Source organism: Nycticebus coucang, chromosome 14 (assembly GCF_027406575.1).
Source record: "Nycticebus coucang isolate mNycCou1 chromosome 14, mNycCou1.pri, whole genome shotgun sequence".
In the NCBI taxonomy this organism is placed as follows: domain Eukaryota; kingdom Metazoa; phylum Chordata; class Mammalia; order Primates; family Lorisidae; genus Nycticebus; species Nycticebus coucang.
This window is the reverse complement of record NC_069793.1, coordinates 12195983-12212394: the sequence shown is the minus strand read 5'-3', so window position 1 is coordinate 12212394 and position 16412 is coordinate 12195983. Positions and strand designations below refer to the sequence as shown.

At 51.5% G+C, this 16412-nt stretch overlaps 1 protein-coding gene across 11 annotated transcripts in view; it reads left to right on the top strand.

The window, feature by feature from the left end:
• CD6 (CD6 molecule) overlaps positions 1 to 16412 on the top strand; it is a 41873-nt gene that overhangs the window by 23918 nt on the left and 1543 nt on the right. The window contains exons 2-12 of one of the 11 annotated variants that reach the window (XM_053560169.1): positions 4903 to 4971; positions 5827 to 6171; positions 6791 to 7102; positions 7834 to 8136; positions 9917 to 9982; positions 12110 to 12250; positions 12587 to 12685; positions 13675 to 13797; positions 15448 to 15519; positions 15735 to 15989; positions 16167 to 16381. In XM_053560169.1, coding sequence (XP_053416144.1) covers positions 4903 to 4971; positions 5827 to 6171; positions 6791 to 7102; positions 7834 to 8136; positions 9917 to 9982; positions 12110 to 12250; positions 12587 to 12685; positions 13675 to 13797; positions 15448 to 15519; positions 15735 to 15989; positions 16167 to 16381 — 2000 coding nt within the window. The remainder of the gene's footprint in view (positions 1 to 4902; positions 4972 to 5826; positions 6172 to 6790; positions 7103 to 7833; positions 8137 to 9916; positions 9983 to 12109; positions 12251 to 12586; positions 12686 to 13674; positions 13798 to 15447; positions 15520 to 15734; positions 15990 to 16166; positions 16382 to 16412) is intronic. The other 10 variants (XM_053560171.1, XM_053560177.1, XM_053560176.1 and 7 more) reach the window with 10 other exon arrangements.

Below are 16412 nucleotides of genomic sequence, written 5' to 3'. Positions count from 1 at the left end.
CCCAACAATGTGATCTTTTCAAGAGAAGAAACACCTTGACTCAACAGCCACATGAGGTCTTCATTTCTTCCCCAGGAGTTAGTGTGCTTTTGGCTGGCAAGGCCACACTGTCTACCCTGGCTCTCTCTGAAGGCCCAGGGGAGCAGGATGAGTCCATAATGAGTATTGGAACTCATCGTCTTAGGACTGCGAGAAAGCCATATGGCCCCCCAAGAAAAAGTCCTGTATTTATTTGGAGCTCTTTCATTTGTATTTGATGTAGAACATTTGAAACATTTAGAACAACACGAAGCAGAAAGAAAAAAAGAAAATTCACCATATGGGCATGTGTTTTATTTTTCCTATGATCTTTTCTTCTGTAGTAGGGATTGAATTTTATTTATGTCCTTTTAGCATCTCTTCTGGGCCAGCATTGTGCAAGGTGCTGGGTGAACAAAATAGAAACCAGCCCTGTCCGTGTGATACTTAGAATCTAGTAAGATTGAGGGTCAGGGAACAGTTCATGATCAAATTAACGATAAAATCACATGTGGCTGGGCCCACAAAGGAAAAACTTAGACTTGCCTGAGGGTAGAATGGAGGATTGAATTTGGGCTTTCTCAAGGTCCTAAAAGAAAGTCCTTAAAGCTTAAAACCTGGCTAGGGTGAGGGTGGGGGCTGCAGGGAAGAGCACGGACCATATGTATTGCTGTATTCTGCCTCTCCCACTAATCTATGTCACAAACTTTCCCTTAACTCATTATAAACTTTGTATAAATATTTTTTGCAAATATTTTTAATGTGCTATAATTTCTTAACCAATCACCTAATCTCTTCTAGACAATTCAGTCTTCTGTCATTCTGATTCCATCAAAGAGACAGTCTATTTGATAATGTGTCTTTTGACATTTCAAAATAGCTTTACTTTTCATATGCTGTTTTTTTTTTGTTTGTTTGTTTTTTGAGACAGAGTCTCACTTTGACACCCTCAGTAGAGTGCTGTGGCATCACAGCTCACAGCAACCTCAAACTCTTGGGCTCAAGCAATTCTCTTGCCTCGGCCTCCCAAGTAGCTGGGACTACAGGGGCCCGCCACAATGCCCAGCTAATTTTTAGAAACAGGGTCTCGCTCTTGCTCAGGCTGGTCTCAAACCTGTGAGCTCAGGCAATCTACCCACTTCGGCCTCCAGCATATGCTTATTTTTACAATTAGCTTCTATTTTAAGAAAGCAATGTAATTAGTCATGTTAGGTTCTCTATCTTCTAAATTTTTTGTGTGTCAACACACAGTAGAATCTCTTTAAGTTGACCACCCAAGGGACTGTAACAAACCAGTCATCATAATGGAGGTCCACATAAGAAACTAGGCCTTCTGTACTGATGTGTGCGTGTGGTGCATGTCCAGCCTATGAAAATTAGGTCAACTTAAGGAGGAGGTCAGTATAGGAAGGTGGTCAGCTATGGAGGTTATACTGTATTAATTTTACATAAATGGAATCATATCATATATGACTTTGAAAATACAGACTTTTTCCTTGTATTGCTTATTTCCTCTCTCTCGCTGGTATGATTCTGCTCCAGGACCAGCTACACAATTTGGAGGGCTTAGTACAAAATGAAAATACAGGGTCTTTTCTTCAGCAAATTATGGAGAATTTCGAGATGGCAACAGCAGAGCATTAAGCCAAGTGTTGGGTCCCTGTAAGAACGGAGCCCTGCATACAGGCCACACACCCACAGAGCTGGCCCTTCTTGGCACTGCGTCTTCTCGTGATGCCCATCCTTTTAATTTTTACATTTTGATCATCTGCTATGTGTTTTTCCATACTTATCTTCAAGTTCATGTAATCACACCACTTCACAGAGGGGAGTTTTGGCTTTGTTTTACGAAAATTATATCACATTATACTTTCTTCCCTGCACCTTGCCTTTCGCACTCAACACAGCACGAACATCTCCCAACCAACGTGGGTCTATTTTATTTTTTTATTAAAAAAAAGATGCCATGCCATAAATAGACCATAATTTATTCAGCGGTTGCCTTGTGGATGGGCATTCACTCTGTTTCCACTTTTGTGCAGCTGAAAAACCTGCAAAGAAAACTTTATATTCAAGCACCTTAACGAAGTGAAGCAAATTCATAGGAAAGGGTAAAGGTTCTGCCTTACTTTGTTTTGTGTTGCTATCACAAAATCCCACAGACTGGATAATTTATAAAAGAAAGAGGGTTTTTTTTTCTCTTTTCTTTCACATTTTTGGAGGCCAGGAAGTCCAAGATCTAAGGGCAGCATCTGGCAAGGCCAGATGTAACAAATCCACTCCCACAACAACTAACCCACGTGACCAAATCACCTCTTAAAGGTCTCACCTCTCAGCAACCACTGTTGCCTTGGGGATTAAGTTTCCAACACATGAACTTTGGGGGACCCATTCAAGCCACTGCAGTTTCCTTTTCAAATAAAGGTATTGTAGCAAAAAAGGTGAACCAATTTAAAGAAAGGTGTGAAGCACACGACCAGACACAAGTAATAATGATGTCTGGGAAGCAGGGGTGCTCCACTGGGCTCTTTGGGAAACCAGGCCCTGATGGAAAGAGGGTTTGAGGTAAACCCTGCTTTGGTTCCCACAGCACAGAAGTTAGACACAGAAGCAAGGCTCCTACTAGGAGAAGGTCCATAACACAAAAAACAAAACCCTCCAGTATCTCATTTCAGGCAACTCCTGCCCACTCTTTTATTCAATTAGTCAATCAGTAAACACTGTGTTGGACACCATGGGGGGCACAGCGCTAACCCAGCCTTGGGCCCTATGTGCCTTACGCATGATAAAGTGGTTTCCCAGACCCAAGCCTAGAGAATGCAGAACTGAGCAAGCCCCCTGCCTACATGTACACACTCTCAAGTCATATACACACAATCACACACGAGCATAATCACTCACCCCACACACATACACACATACACATTGCAGCCTGCACTCAACCCCTTGCCCCCACCCCATGTAGAAATATTGAAAACTATACCAGAGCACTGACTGGTCCGTTGCTGTGGAAACCAGGATTCTGAAATACTAACTTGTGCACATCTGAATTCTTGTTCTGAATATCACATTAGTTGCAGAGTATATGCTCTGAATTCTGAGTCATTTCCTCTTCAGGGGGTCAGGCTGGGCAGCCCACCAGGGAGTTAGTGAGGCTGGGCAATTAGAGGTCTGATTTCTTTCTGCCAGGCTGAGGGAGCAGCCCAGACCGGTGTCTGTGGAAGGGCTGTGCCTGCAGGCGTGTGTGCTTACCTCTTATTCACAGAAAATTCAAGTTGAGTCAAGATCGCTTCCATCTTGAACATCCCCTGGAAACTCAGGGACCCTAACATCCTAATAGGGGAGAAACAGATGGAGGAGGCTCACTGCCAGGTAGCTGCCCTCACGGCCCAGACGTCAAGAGCCCCAGCCTAAGTGCAAGAGAAACCAGGAAACGCAGATGATCTCGCTTGCAGGCACAGCAGTCCCTGCCTGGGAGCCTCCTCCCTTTGTGCTTTGCAAACCAGAACACTGGGGCCCAGAGTGGAGAGGATTCTGTAGAGACAGTGCAAATCCTGGTTCTGCTGTTTGCTAGCTGGGTAGACTCTGGCCATGTACCACTCAGGGTCCCAACCGGAAACAGGTGGCACACTCAAAGTAGAGGAGTTTGAAGGAGGCTTCTTTAAAAAAGGACCGTTTACGAAGGATAACTCAGTAACCAGAAGCTAAGAGCAGCTGAGCTGTTACCATCCTGGGCCCAAAGAGACAAGACTGGGGAGTGGTCAGTGAGACCCAGGAGGAGACAGTCTAGGACAGATAGCTTTCTTGAAGGAGCAATGACCTTCAGATAAGGGACGCAGCCTGCCCAAGAGTCCTCATGGGGATGGAGCCGGGGGAAAGCACCACACCCTTACTCTCCTCCTGCCCTCCTTTCACTGCCGTAGCTCCCCGTTTGCCAAAACTAATGGGACCCAAAAGCCTGAGAGAAGACACTAGACACTAATTAATCCAAAAAAGTCAACTAATGTAATAGTCAGAGGGCAGAGTGGATAGTGCCTCTGAAGGGACAGATGGATACTATCTGACACAGATAGTTGATTTTTACTTGGGCCTCCTTTTGCTAATCTGTACAATGGGAATGCCAATACCTACCCCAATATGTTGTTGAAAGTGAATGGAACACTCAAGCGCCTGTGGCTCAAGGAGTAGGGCACCGGCCCCATGTACTGGGGGTGGCGGGTTCGAGCCCAGCCCTGGCCAAAACTGCAAAAAAAAAAAAAAAAAAAAAAGAAAAGAAAAAGAAAGAAGGTAAATGGAAAAATCTGTGCAAAACTTGACATCTAAGAGGCCCTTACTGAATGTTAGTTTCCATTTCTAAAGGCACTTCGCCTTCTAATGGCCCCCAGCCCAGGTTGTGCCAGTTACCCTAAATCTGGTAGGAAATTCTCAAACAAATCCTCTGAACAAAAATGTTTTTCCTAAATCACTTCCATTTTCAAGTTTCTTCTATATGTCAAGCATTTTCTGGTTTGTCCCATTTCAACCTCACAATAGTTTCCCAAGTATTAGTCCCAATAAATTGGGACTGACACAGAGAGGCTAAGTCACCCATCCATGGGTACCTAGCCAGTAAGTTGGTCTGGCTTCAAAGCCCACTGTCATTCTTCCCTGCTATACCCTGATTTCTGAGAATGTGTGTGCAATTAATGATGATGTGGAGGATGCTGGAACTCCAAAGTTTGAGAATTTGCCTTACCCTGAAGGGAGGCGAACACACCCAAGTTTGAGGACTATTTTGTTTTCCAAAGGGGTCATAAAGTCACAACAGGCTCCAGAAAATGCCACTGCCCAGCATTTTCTGGCTGAGCTTACACACCCGCCACAGTTGCTGCTGTTTAATTTCAGGTCACCCCTCTGCAGCCCCATCTGGCCAGGTCAACACCAGCATTACTGAGAGTGAGCCCTTAGAGCCAGGTGAGTAAATAATCTTTCCGGGGGTCCAGGGTCAGCTTTCTGAACCAAGTGGTAGATGGTCTTCCAGGTGACAAGAAAGGGAAATGGACTTTTAGGGAGGCTCCCTGACTTCAGGCAACACTTCTCCTTTCTGATCCAGTGCCTAAAGTTCCACCATGAGCTTACCCGGAGGTCTTAGCAGTACCACTTTTGAGAGGCCACTGATGAGTCACGTGCACACGGGCAAGGCATTCACAGAACACTTTAAGGGGATTCATGAGAACAAGCTGAAGAGCTCTGGTGGGACTGTTGAGGTTTCATCACATGGACCCTTCACTTACAGACAGATATTTGAGATATTTATTAAGGACCTATTCTGTGCCAAGCAGTGTGCTTGCACACAGGACGCAATCCTGAGCAAAATGGGCAGGTGCTTCCGGAAGGAGAGGCTCTGGGAAAGGGTGACCCACCATTAGCTGAAGCAGGCCATCTTCAACCCTGTGACCAACTCCATGCCTGCTCTCCAGGGATGGACCAGGGCTCCTGACCCACAAGAGGAGGGTGTGTGGGGATCAGATCTATGGCTCTCTATTCCCCAGGCATAAGCTCTCCTAATAACCTCTAGAGTCTCCCCTGAGTACCACCTTCTGACTCTAAGGAGAACCAGAGGGTCAGGCCTCAAAGGGGACTTGGGAATAAGCCAGCCCTGCCCCATTTGCTGGCTGGAAGGCGGAGGCCCAGAGCTGGGCAGTGGGTTATCCAAGGTCTCCTACAGAGTCAGTGGCGGAACCTGGGCAATTGCCCCACCCGCCCTCACCGCCGGGACCAGCAGAGGGAGAAACCATTGAGGTCTCAGCTCCGCTTTGACACTTCCAGGGGAGCAGTTCGGGGTCCGCCTGGCGAACGGGAGCAGCCGCTGCAGCGGGACGGTGGAAGTCCGGATCGGGGCGTCCTGGGAGCCCGTGTGCGGGGCGCTCTGGAGTGGCCGCGCCGCAGAGGCCGTGTGCCAAGCGCTGGGGTGCGGCGGGGCGGAGGCGGCTGCCCAGCTCACTCCACCGACCCCCGAGTCTGGGCCCGATGCGGGGAACGCCAGCGGGGTCCCGAACGTCACGCTGGCTGGGGTGCCCGCCGTCCTGTGCAGAGGCGTCGAGTGGAGGCTCTGCGACGTGGTGGAGCACGCGTGCAGCGGCGACGAGAAGCCGGCCCGGGTCACCTGTGCAGGTATCAGCGGAGCCTTGCGCCCTACCACCTGGGCCTCTGCCTGCCCACTCCCCAGGCCTTCAGCCGCTGCGTCTCGCTCGAACCACTGGACTGGGCCTCGCCCTCCGCACCCCACTTCCCCCGACCCCCCCCCCGTGCAAGTGCAGGGTGGTCTCCACGCCGGAGGACCTCCTGGGAGCATTTCCAGGCCCGCATTTCCTCCCAACTGCCTCCAGGCTACTCCCTCTACACTTGGTCCCCAACCCCATCCTGGGTTCTCAACGCCAACCCGATCCCTAACCCTACTTACAGCCACCCCCGCCTCCTGTCTGGGTCTTTATCTCTGCCCCTTGCCCACATACGGAAATTTGCCACGTTCCAGCGTCCCCGCGCCCTGTGGCCCTCCTGCCCCAGCCCTGCTCTCCAGGCCCCGCCCACCACGTCTCTAATGCCTTCCAGAGCCTGCAGCGCTGCCTACCCTACACGCAGCCTTGCGGAGATTCCCAATCCTGCCCGCCAGGCTGCAACCCGCCTCACAGGGCCCCCAGCCCGTCCACAACGCCCCCTGCCCGTCCGACCTGCTCCCCCCTCCTGCCTTTCCGCCCGGCGCCCCAGCAGCCACGACCCCTCCTGCCCCCAGAGAATCGTGCACTGCGGCTGATGGACGGCGGCGGCCCCTGCGCCGGCCGCGTGGAGATGCTGGAGCGCGGCCAGTGGGGCTCGGTGTGCGACGACACGTGGGACCTAGAGGACGCCCACGTGGTGTGCCGGCAACTGGGCTGTGGCTGGGCAGTCCAGGCCCTGCCCGGCTTGCACTTCACACCCGGCCGAGGGCCCATCCACCGGGACCAGGTGAACTGCTCCGGAGCCGAGGCTTACCTGTGGGACTGCCCGGGGCTGCCAGGGGACCACTACTGCGGCCACAAGGAGGATGCGGGCGTGGTGTGCTCAGGTCAGTGGGCCGCGTCGCTCAACTGTGGCCAACCACCACAGGCCTTCTGGGCCCCAGGCCTGGAGTTGGGAGACGCCCTCCCTACCCGTTGGGGGGCGGGTCACAGCCCAGGAGGCGAGATGAGACCCAGACAAACAAGATTCAGGGGAGGAAGTGGTAAATGTCCAGGGAGGGGAAGTCAGGTGGAGTTTAGAGGCAGCAGGCACTCTGGAGCTGAGGATGGGCCAGTCTACCTCCTGGAGGAGGTGGCGTTAGAGGTGGGACTCATCCTGAGTGGGAGTTGGTCCCTTGGATTGGAGCAGTAGAGGGGACTGGATGCAGGGAGGCTGCTGGGCTGTCCAACTAAGACCAGGAGGCTCTGGGCCAGCTGCTGCTTCTTTTTAATATGCACAAGAATGGGGAGAGGGCATGTTAAAACATGGATTCTGGCTCAGTAGTCTGGGACACAGCTCAAGCTTCTGCATTCCTAGCAAGATTTCAGGCAGTGCTGACGCTGCTGGTCCACAGACCACACTTTGAGTAGCAAGGATCCAGATTACTGCAGCAAGGCTGGCCAGAGAAGCTGCAGCCAACGAAAGGGGGACACAGATGGAGGAGGGAGGGACACACGAAGATGTGGAGACTAGTTGGGCTGCCCTTGTGCCTGTACTACTGATGCCCGCATTGGTGGGTCTGGGCTGGCAGGGCCCAGAGGATCTTGACCTGACTCTGCCCCTTGCACCTCCCCGCAGAGCACCAGTCCTGGCGCCTGACTGGGGGCGCTGACCCCTGTGAGGGGCAGGTGGAGGTATACTTCCGAGGGTTCTGGAACACGGTGTGTGACAGTGAGTGGTACACACAGGAGGCCAAAGTGCTCTGCCAGACCTTGGGCTGCGGAAATGTGGTTGAACAGCCCAAGGGGCTGCCCCACTCCTTGTCGGGCAAGATGTTCTACTCATGCAAAGGGGAGGAGCCCACCCTCTCCGACTGCTTCTGGCGGTTCAACAACTCCAACCTCTGTAGAGAGTCACATGCAGCCCGGGTCCTCTGCTCAGGTATCCCTGCCCCCACCCACCCCGCACTAGCCCCAGCATTTGGACCAGAACTCCACCTGAATCCTAAGAACTTGCAGCCCAAGAACTACAATAGGAATTAGATCAGCAATGGCAAATACAGTAATAAGAAAGATTGCTGTCCTCACTGTGCCCAGGCAGTCATTCGTACTTACTCAGGATCTCTTGTACAGACATGCAACTCAGCCCCCAAACTGTGAATCCAATATTGATTGAGGCATTACCATATGCTAACTTATGGTCCCTGTTGACTGGAATTGTCTCAAGAGTTGAAGCCATTTCACCATCCCAGGGCATCCCTAAGTAAAAAATTATTAGGAGATACTAATAATAAAAATAGCATCAGTGACAGCGTCTGAACCCCTAACCATGTGCCAGGCATGGCCAAGCACTCAGTAGCTCTTACTTCAGCTAAGCCTTGTAACCACTCCATGAGTGGGATCCTACTGTATGTCACCAAATCTGAGATGGCATTGATTATGTCTCACCACTGTTTTTTTTTTTGTTTATTTTTTTTGAGACAGAGTCTTGCTCTGTCACCCAGGCAAGAGTACAGTGGTATCATCTTGGCTCACTGAAACCTGAAACTCCTGGGTTCAAGCCATCTTTGAGCCTCAGCCTTCCAAGTAGCTAGGACTATAGGCACATGCCATCACACCCAGCTATTTTTTGTGGAGATGGGGTCTCATGCTTGCTCTGGCTGGTCTCAAACTCTTGAGCTCAAGCAATCCTCCCACCTTGGCCTCCCAGAATACTGGGATTACAGACATGAGCCACTACAGAGCTAGACACACCATTATTATTTTATGTACAGTAAGGGGAAAAAATGTTAGGCGGATAAACTCTTTTTTTTTTTTGTAGAGACAGAGTCTCACTTTATAGCCCTCGGTAGAGTGCCGTGGCCTCACACAGCTCACAGCAACCTCCAACTCCCGGGCTTAAGCGATTCTCTTGCCTCAGCCTCCTGAGTAGCTGGGACTACAGGCGCCCACCACAACGCCCGGCTATTTTTTGGTTGCAGTTTGGCCGGGGCCGGATTTGAACCTGCCACCCTCAGTATATGGGGCCGGCGCCTTACCGACTGAGTCATAGGCGCCGCCCAGGCGGATGAACTCTTGAGACTCCCTCAAACATCACGGATTGAGGCCATCATCCTGATTTTAGAGGCATTAGCATCTGAGAAAATGAGGGTTAGACCTCACCTGGGATGGTGAATTAAACACTGTATTAGCATCCGTATTTCATTCAGATACCTGGGTATGAATCTCAGCCCCATGTGCCAGTTGGAAGTCTTCAGATAGTCCCTTAACTTCGATATGTGGATGCTGACACTAGATACCTCTTGGGGTGGCTGGGAAACCAGATAATACCTGCCAAGGGACTGTGAGAGCCATTCCTGTAAACACACCTGTCAAATGGCCAAGCGGGTTACGATGGTTGTCGTAATGGCTATAATGTCAGCTCCCCATCTCCTGAGGTCAATAAGAAGAACAAAGTGAAGACTAAATCAAAAGGGGTTTGGGATCTATAGCAGAAAGAAGAGCCCCTGCTCTAACCGAAGAACCCTCCTAGCATTTAATCTATGAGTTCCTCCTTATTATAGGGGGTGGGAAAGGCAAGGTTCCTTAGCCACATGCCCCAGTTGGCGCCTGGCCCCAGTTGCAGGTCACTCGTCTGTCTTGTTCAGTTTCTAGCACAAGGCTTGGTACACAGTAGGTGCTCAGTAATGTGCATGGTGTGATTGGGTGGTGCTTTCTGACAGGTTCCCGGAGCTTGCACAATCTGTCCACTCCCGAAGTCCCAGCAAGTGTTCAGCCGGCCACTGTAGGTGAGTGTTGCTATGCGGGGTATTCCTGGTTTCTTAGAAGCTCTGCAGAGCTTGGGGATGGTGTTTGTGGTTTGTTCCCCGCCTCTCACCTCCAGCCAATGGACCTGCCTTCCAGGGCCCCTGTGGGCACTTTGTGAGCCTCTCTGCCAGGTCAGCCCACAGGTCACTGACTCCTCCCCATCTTGTGCGAGCACCTGTAGGGCAGGAGGAGAGAACTGGAGAGAGAGCCAGGCTGGTCTGAGACCACCTGGAACTGGAGGTGGGGGCTGAGGGAAACAAACAACGTGTTCACAATGTTCCAGGCCCAGGGCCTAGTACAGCCACTGTTCTCCAGCTCCTTAATCCTCTTGGCGGCCAAATGGTAGAGGTCTCATTATAACTTACATCCAGGAAGGAGCTGAGGCTCCAAGACTCAAGTGACAGCCAGCCAAATGCTGGCAGAATTTGCGTTCAAGACTCCCAACTCTGGACCCACGCTTGGCCCATCCATCCACTGTGTGTAGTTGGGCAAGCATCAGAACAGACTTCTGGGGCTCACACCCCAGCTACGCGTCTTGCTAGCTGTGCAACACTGGGCCAGTCTGAACCTCTGTGAGGCTCAGATCCCTAGACTATAAAAAGGGGAATGACAACTATATTACCTTTTCCCAAGCATGTTGTGAGGCTGCTGTGAATTAATTTTTGTAACGTGCTTAGACAGAGTAGGGTGCACAGTAAGAGCTGTTTGGACGTCTGATGTTCTGATTATTTAGTCCCGGCATAGAGCTCTTTGTAGCCCCACTGGTATCTGTAGGGACTGGCCCAGACTCCCCCTGCCTCCTGGCTCCTCTCAGCTTCTCTCTCACATCCCAGAGCTGGGAGGACAGGGGCTGGGATAGAGTGAAGGGCCATTAGGTCCTGCCAGGGGCCTTGACACAGAGAGGGGTTGAGATGCTGGAACTGCACAGGCTGGAGGGTAAGCTCCTGCCAGGCACCCTGTAAACATCGGGGAGCCATGCAGTCCCAGAAGAGCAAAGAGTGACCTGGCCTCCATAGACCATAGCCCAGCCCTTGGTCCACTAGCCCCTCCCTCAGCCAAACGCCCTCTAGGCCCACATGCACCAGCCTCCCTGGCCCCCACGCCCAGAGTGGCCCTTTTACCAATTCCTGCTGCTCGATCCAGCTTCCCCTCCTGGTCCAAGCTGCCTCCTTTACACACCAAAAAGGAAGGGGAGAAAATGAGGACAGGGAAAGGGAGAGCTCATCCCCGTCCCTCCACCCTTCATCTAACTCCGCTCCCAGGACTTACACAGAAAGCAGGAGGTGGGGCCATGTAGTCAGACATGGCTCTAGGCATCCTCTTCGCTGCCCCTCTATCCTTTCTTGTGCTTTGCTTTTTTTTTTCTTTTAAGCAGGGGTGAGGTTGAGAGGGAGGGGAAGGCAAGAAGTCACACTAGAGCAGAGGATGCAGAGCTGGGAGGTTCCGAATCACAGACCTCACTCCTGCCCTCATGGAGGGCATATTTGGGAGAAAGAGTGGTTCCAGGCACAGGAAAAGACCTGTGGTCTGCTCACTGCCAAAGGTAGCTCAGAGCCACCTTCTCTGAGAAACCAGTTTTGATACTCTCACATAGAGAACGAAGTGCCCTTTATGGGGCCACATGCCTCCAGGGTCCCTGTCCAAACATCCATCACCGCAAGCCTTCCTCATACTAGATTGGGTGTACTTGTCAGACTCCCCACTGGACAGCACCCCTCAAAACTTGTGATACTGTTGTCATATTTTGAATCTGAAGGGCCAAGTGCCTGGCACACAGTGGACGCTTAATAATTATCAAAGAAAGTTTTAGTACTGAAGAGCTAGCAGAAAGAGATCCCTGTGGGTGGGTGGCTTGGGGGGCAGGGGGTGGTTTGGGCAATAATTCATTTAGTTAATTATTCATTCATTCAGTATGCATTTATTGAGTACCTACTATATACCAAAAACCTAAGAGCAGATGGGAAAATTTGAAAAAAAAGAAGGAAGGAGGAAGATAGATTAAAAAGGGAAGTGGATCAGCTGTAGAAAGGATGAAAAGGCAAGAAGAAGGGCAAAGAGAAGTCTATGTCCATTTTTCTTTCTCCCTGAATTGGAGTTCTTGTTTCTAGAACCTTCTGTGACAGTGAAAACAGAGGCCATGGGATCTCCGGAGTTAATGCTTCTCATCCCCTGCATTGTTCTGGGAATTCTCCTCCTTGGCTCACTCATCTCCATAGCCTTTATTCTCTTGAAAATCAAAGGAAAATATGGTAAGTGCATAGTTCTGGGAGCCAGGGCCATCCCAGGGTGGCGTGGGCCTTGGCAGAAGCCCAGTAGGCATGGCATAATCTAGCAATAGCCCCAGCCCCAGGGAGCATCTCCTGATGAGAAGGATTTTCCCAGCATGCCAAACAGAAGTGGACTCACTAGTGTGGGTCCCATAGGAGGACCAAACTGTGTGTACGTGTGTGTTCATGTTTGTGTGTTTGCGGGTGTGTTGGGGGGCTAAGGGGATGAGGAAGGAGGTCTTTTGATGAGAACAGAAGTAGGTAGACTGGGAGAGGGGAAACAAATGACTTGTAGAATTTCTGCCTCCTCTCCCTCAGCCATCCCCACTATGGTGAACCACCAGCACCCACCCACCACCATCCCAGCAGGCATGAATAGCTATCAAGTGGTCCCCATTACCATCCCCAAAGAAGAAGGTAGGATGTCCCCCATCTGGGGTGTGGGGAGCTGGGGAGTATAAGAAGGGTACTGCTTAGGTCAAAGCAGTGTGCAGCTGGAGATGAGACCTGGGCCAGCCCACTTGTGGCTATGGGACCTTGAACAGGTCAGGTCCCTCTCTGGACCTTAATGGGCCAATGACCTTCTAGTGCAGTCATCCTAGGACTCTAGACCTTTGAGTTCTGGACAAATATAGGCCAATGGTATTTTGGATCTTGGTTTTCAGAGGAAAGTCACACTTAAATTGGCTAATATGCTTGTGATAATCATTCCCCTCTCCATGGCCTGCCCTGCAGAGTTCCTTCAAGATTCCCCTGGAACATATTTCATATTTTCTGGGTAAAGAAAAATTAAGCCAGTCATCCATCCTTTATGATATATGGATTTCTGCCTCTGGAAAGTGTTGCAAAGGAGATTGAGTTTCATCACATTGTGTTATGAATATATTCAATCACCTTTATTAGAAAGAGTTCAATGACATGAGAACGGTTCAAAACTCAGCCAAGTATTATAGATATTCTTTGCACACAATCTGCTTATGTTTGAGAAGAGAATATGACTACAGCATCTAGCACCAAGCGAAGCCCAGGGCAACCACCCACTGTGTAGAGGTTTATAGCTTCTCTGGGCACGGCAAGAACCTCTCTGTGGCTCAGTTTCCTCACTTAAAATGAGAATAATCATGTGCCCACTTCACATAGTTATTATTTGGGTTAAATTAGCTCATTATAAATGTTAGAACAGTGACTGGCACAGAGTAAGTGCTAAATAAATAAATGTTTAGCTCCTGATATTCAAAATGAGTGAGAGGAGCTTGGGAAATCCAGGCTGAATGGTCCATACAAGGTGGCTTCCTGGTGCTCCCCTTCACTCTGTCTCCCATCCCCACTGCTCACCTTTTTCTGCCCCCTCTCTCTGGGCCCTTCCCCACCACTTTGCCATGCCCCCTGCTCTGTTCTCTCCCCAGTTCTCAACCTGCCCATCCAGGTCCGGGCCCCAGCCCCTGAGGACTCGGACTCCAGTTCAGACACAGACTATGAGCACTATGACTTCAGCACCCAGCCTCCCGTGGCCCTGACCACCTTCTACAGTGAGTGCCTGGGCCAGGCTCCCAATGGACCACCTGCTCAAATCAGGGGGAGAGCCTGCGGGCCAGGGAACCTTCAGTAGGTCCCACCTGGTGCCCCCTGCGTGGTGTAGGCAGGATTCCCCCTGCTCCCCACTGCGTTGACTATCAAGGGTCCTAAGTTGAAGTTTCCAAAGAGCTTTGTGACCCTGCTATCTTGAGTCATCTCTACTCTGACCTCTCTCCCTTCATGTTTGCCTCTAACCATATAGGGCCTAAGATTACCAGGCCCTCAACATTCACCTAAAGGTGGCTGTGTCTGTGTGAGACATGAGGGACTGCAGGCGACAGAGCTTCTTACACGTCATACCCATCCGTGTCCTGTCCCGCCCTGCTTACCCCAGCAGCCTTCCCCTTCCCTGCCTCTGCTGTCATGCAGCTTGCGCCTCTTGGCTGGCTGGTCTAGCTCTTCTCTCTTTCTGCTTGGGATAAGAAGAGGAAACGGTGCCTAAGATAGGCCCAAGCAATGCTGGGACGTTGGAATAGACCTGAGAGCCCCACACCTATTTTGGAATCACATGGGAGCTTGTCAAAAATTCCTGAGCCCCACCTTGCACCTTTCCATGTAAGTCAGGATGAAAGTTTGGCTGTGTGTGACAGAGACCCCCAAGTGACAGCGTCCTGAGGAGTTGGTGAGGGCCCAGTTTCCTTCTTTCTTATTGCTGTGCAGACCCTAAGTTGTTGCTTTTGCTCACATGGTCCAGAATGGCTTACTGCCATGTCCACGTTCCAGGCAGCTGAAAGGGGAAAGATAGGACACTAGAGTGGCCTCTTCATTCCCACTCACTTTCTACCACCTACTAGCTGCGAGAGGGGCAGGGGGAGAAGCGTCTATCTGGGGCAGCCATGTAAAGGTCAGGGATCCCCGGGTATTGGCGAACAGCTAGTTGTCTCTGCCCCACCTATAGACTCAGGGACTCTGGGGTGGGACACATGATGCCACTTCTGCTGGTCCATGCACTGAAGTTTGAGAGCCACAGGGATGTGTCCTTAGAACCTGCAATTCTGAGGCCAGGCATGGAAGAAGCAAGACTGAGAGTCCAAATCCTCCAACACTGAGACTGAAAGTCAGTGGCACAGGGTCCAAAAAAAGACCACAAGGACTCCAAGATCCCTGACACTCAAATTCTTAAGACTCTGTGAGTGTCTCCCTGATTCTGAACTTTGAAGGTACCGCAGAGAATGTGACACAGTGATTCCAGGCCTTCCAGCTTCTGCTCCCAGAAGGGACAAACATCGACTCTTTTCTTGCCCAAAGCTGCCAGGGCCAGAGGAGATTACCCAGAATCCTGACATCTCCTTAAGGAGCAGGAGGGCCCTTGGGGCTGGGGCTGTAGGGTCTGAGGACACCAGAGTTTCTGGCCCCAGGCTGGTTTCAGAGTAAACGCAAGTCTGGCTGAGACTGAGGTTAGGGGTCTGCTTGGATTAGGATGTGAGCCTGGAATCTGATAGGAAAGCCTGAGCCCCCTCTCTACCTCTGGGGTTGTCCTCCCATCCCACCCTGTTCAGCCTCAGGGGCACCTCCCCAGCCCCGAAGAACCCCCACCCCTCCTCCAGACCCCTGGGACACAGAGGTTGAGCCTTCACCCTCCCCACTGCCACCTGTGCTTACAGACTCACAGCGGCACCGGGTCACAGACGAGGAGGCCCAGCAGAACAGGTTCCACATGCCTCCCTTGGAGGAAGGTGAGTCTGGCCAGGGAGGAACAGGAAGGGGGTGAGTAGAATGACAGCCCAGCCTCCAGACAGTAACTCAGCTCACTCCGAGGCCCACCAGCAGCAACCTCCCTCAGGGGGGCCTTCCTGACTCTAACAATTCCTATAGGCAATAGGCTCGCTCTCAAGTCTGATTAGAGGCCCTTTCGCTGCTTCTTTCCTCCCATTTCCCTTTCCTGACCCAGGACTTGAAGAGTTGCACGTTTCCCACAACCCAGCTACCAACCCCGGATACTGCGCTGTAGACCCTCCCTCCCTGGACCCTCAAGGCCACACAAGGAGCAACAGTGGGTCCAGCACATCTTCCGGGGAGAATTACTGCAATAACACTGGCAACCAGCAGCCTCCATGGAATCCCCAGGTGTTTTCTTCACAGAGGAGTTCCTTCCTGGAACAGCCCCCAAACCTGGAGCTGGCCGGCTCCCGGACAACTTTTTCAGGTAAGCTAGGTGTCCCCCAACCCCCATCTTGGAGCCAGCCTGGCCGGAGGAAGTGCAAGGCTGGGAGCCCTGAGCCAGGCTAAGATCAGGATTCTAGGCGAAGCTCCATAGCCACTCACTGTGTGACCTTGGACGAATCTCCTCCCTTCTCTGGGCCTTCATTTCTCCTTTTCCAAGCTGAGAACTTGGCTCTGCTGAACTGTGCAGGCCTCCCAGTTCTGGCAGCTGCCGAAGTGGCTGTCTCCTGGCAGAAGGTGACTGGCTCTGGGGGTTTTCAGCAGGGCCATCGGCTGATGACAGCTCTAGCACTTCATCCGGATCCGGGGAGTGGTACCAGAACTTCCAGCCGCGGCCTCCTCAACCCCCTTCAGAGGAGCAATTTGGGTGTCCAGGTGCCAGTCGCTGGGGACCGTGGGGGGATGG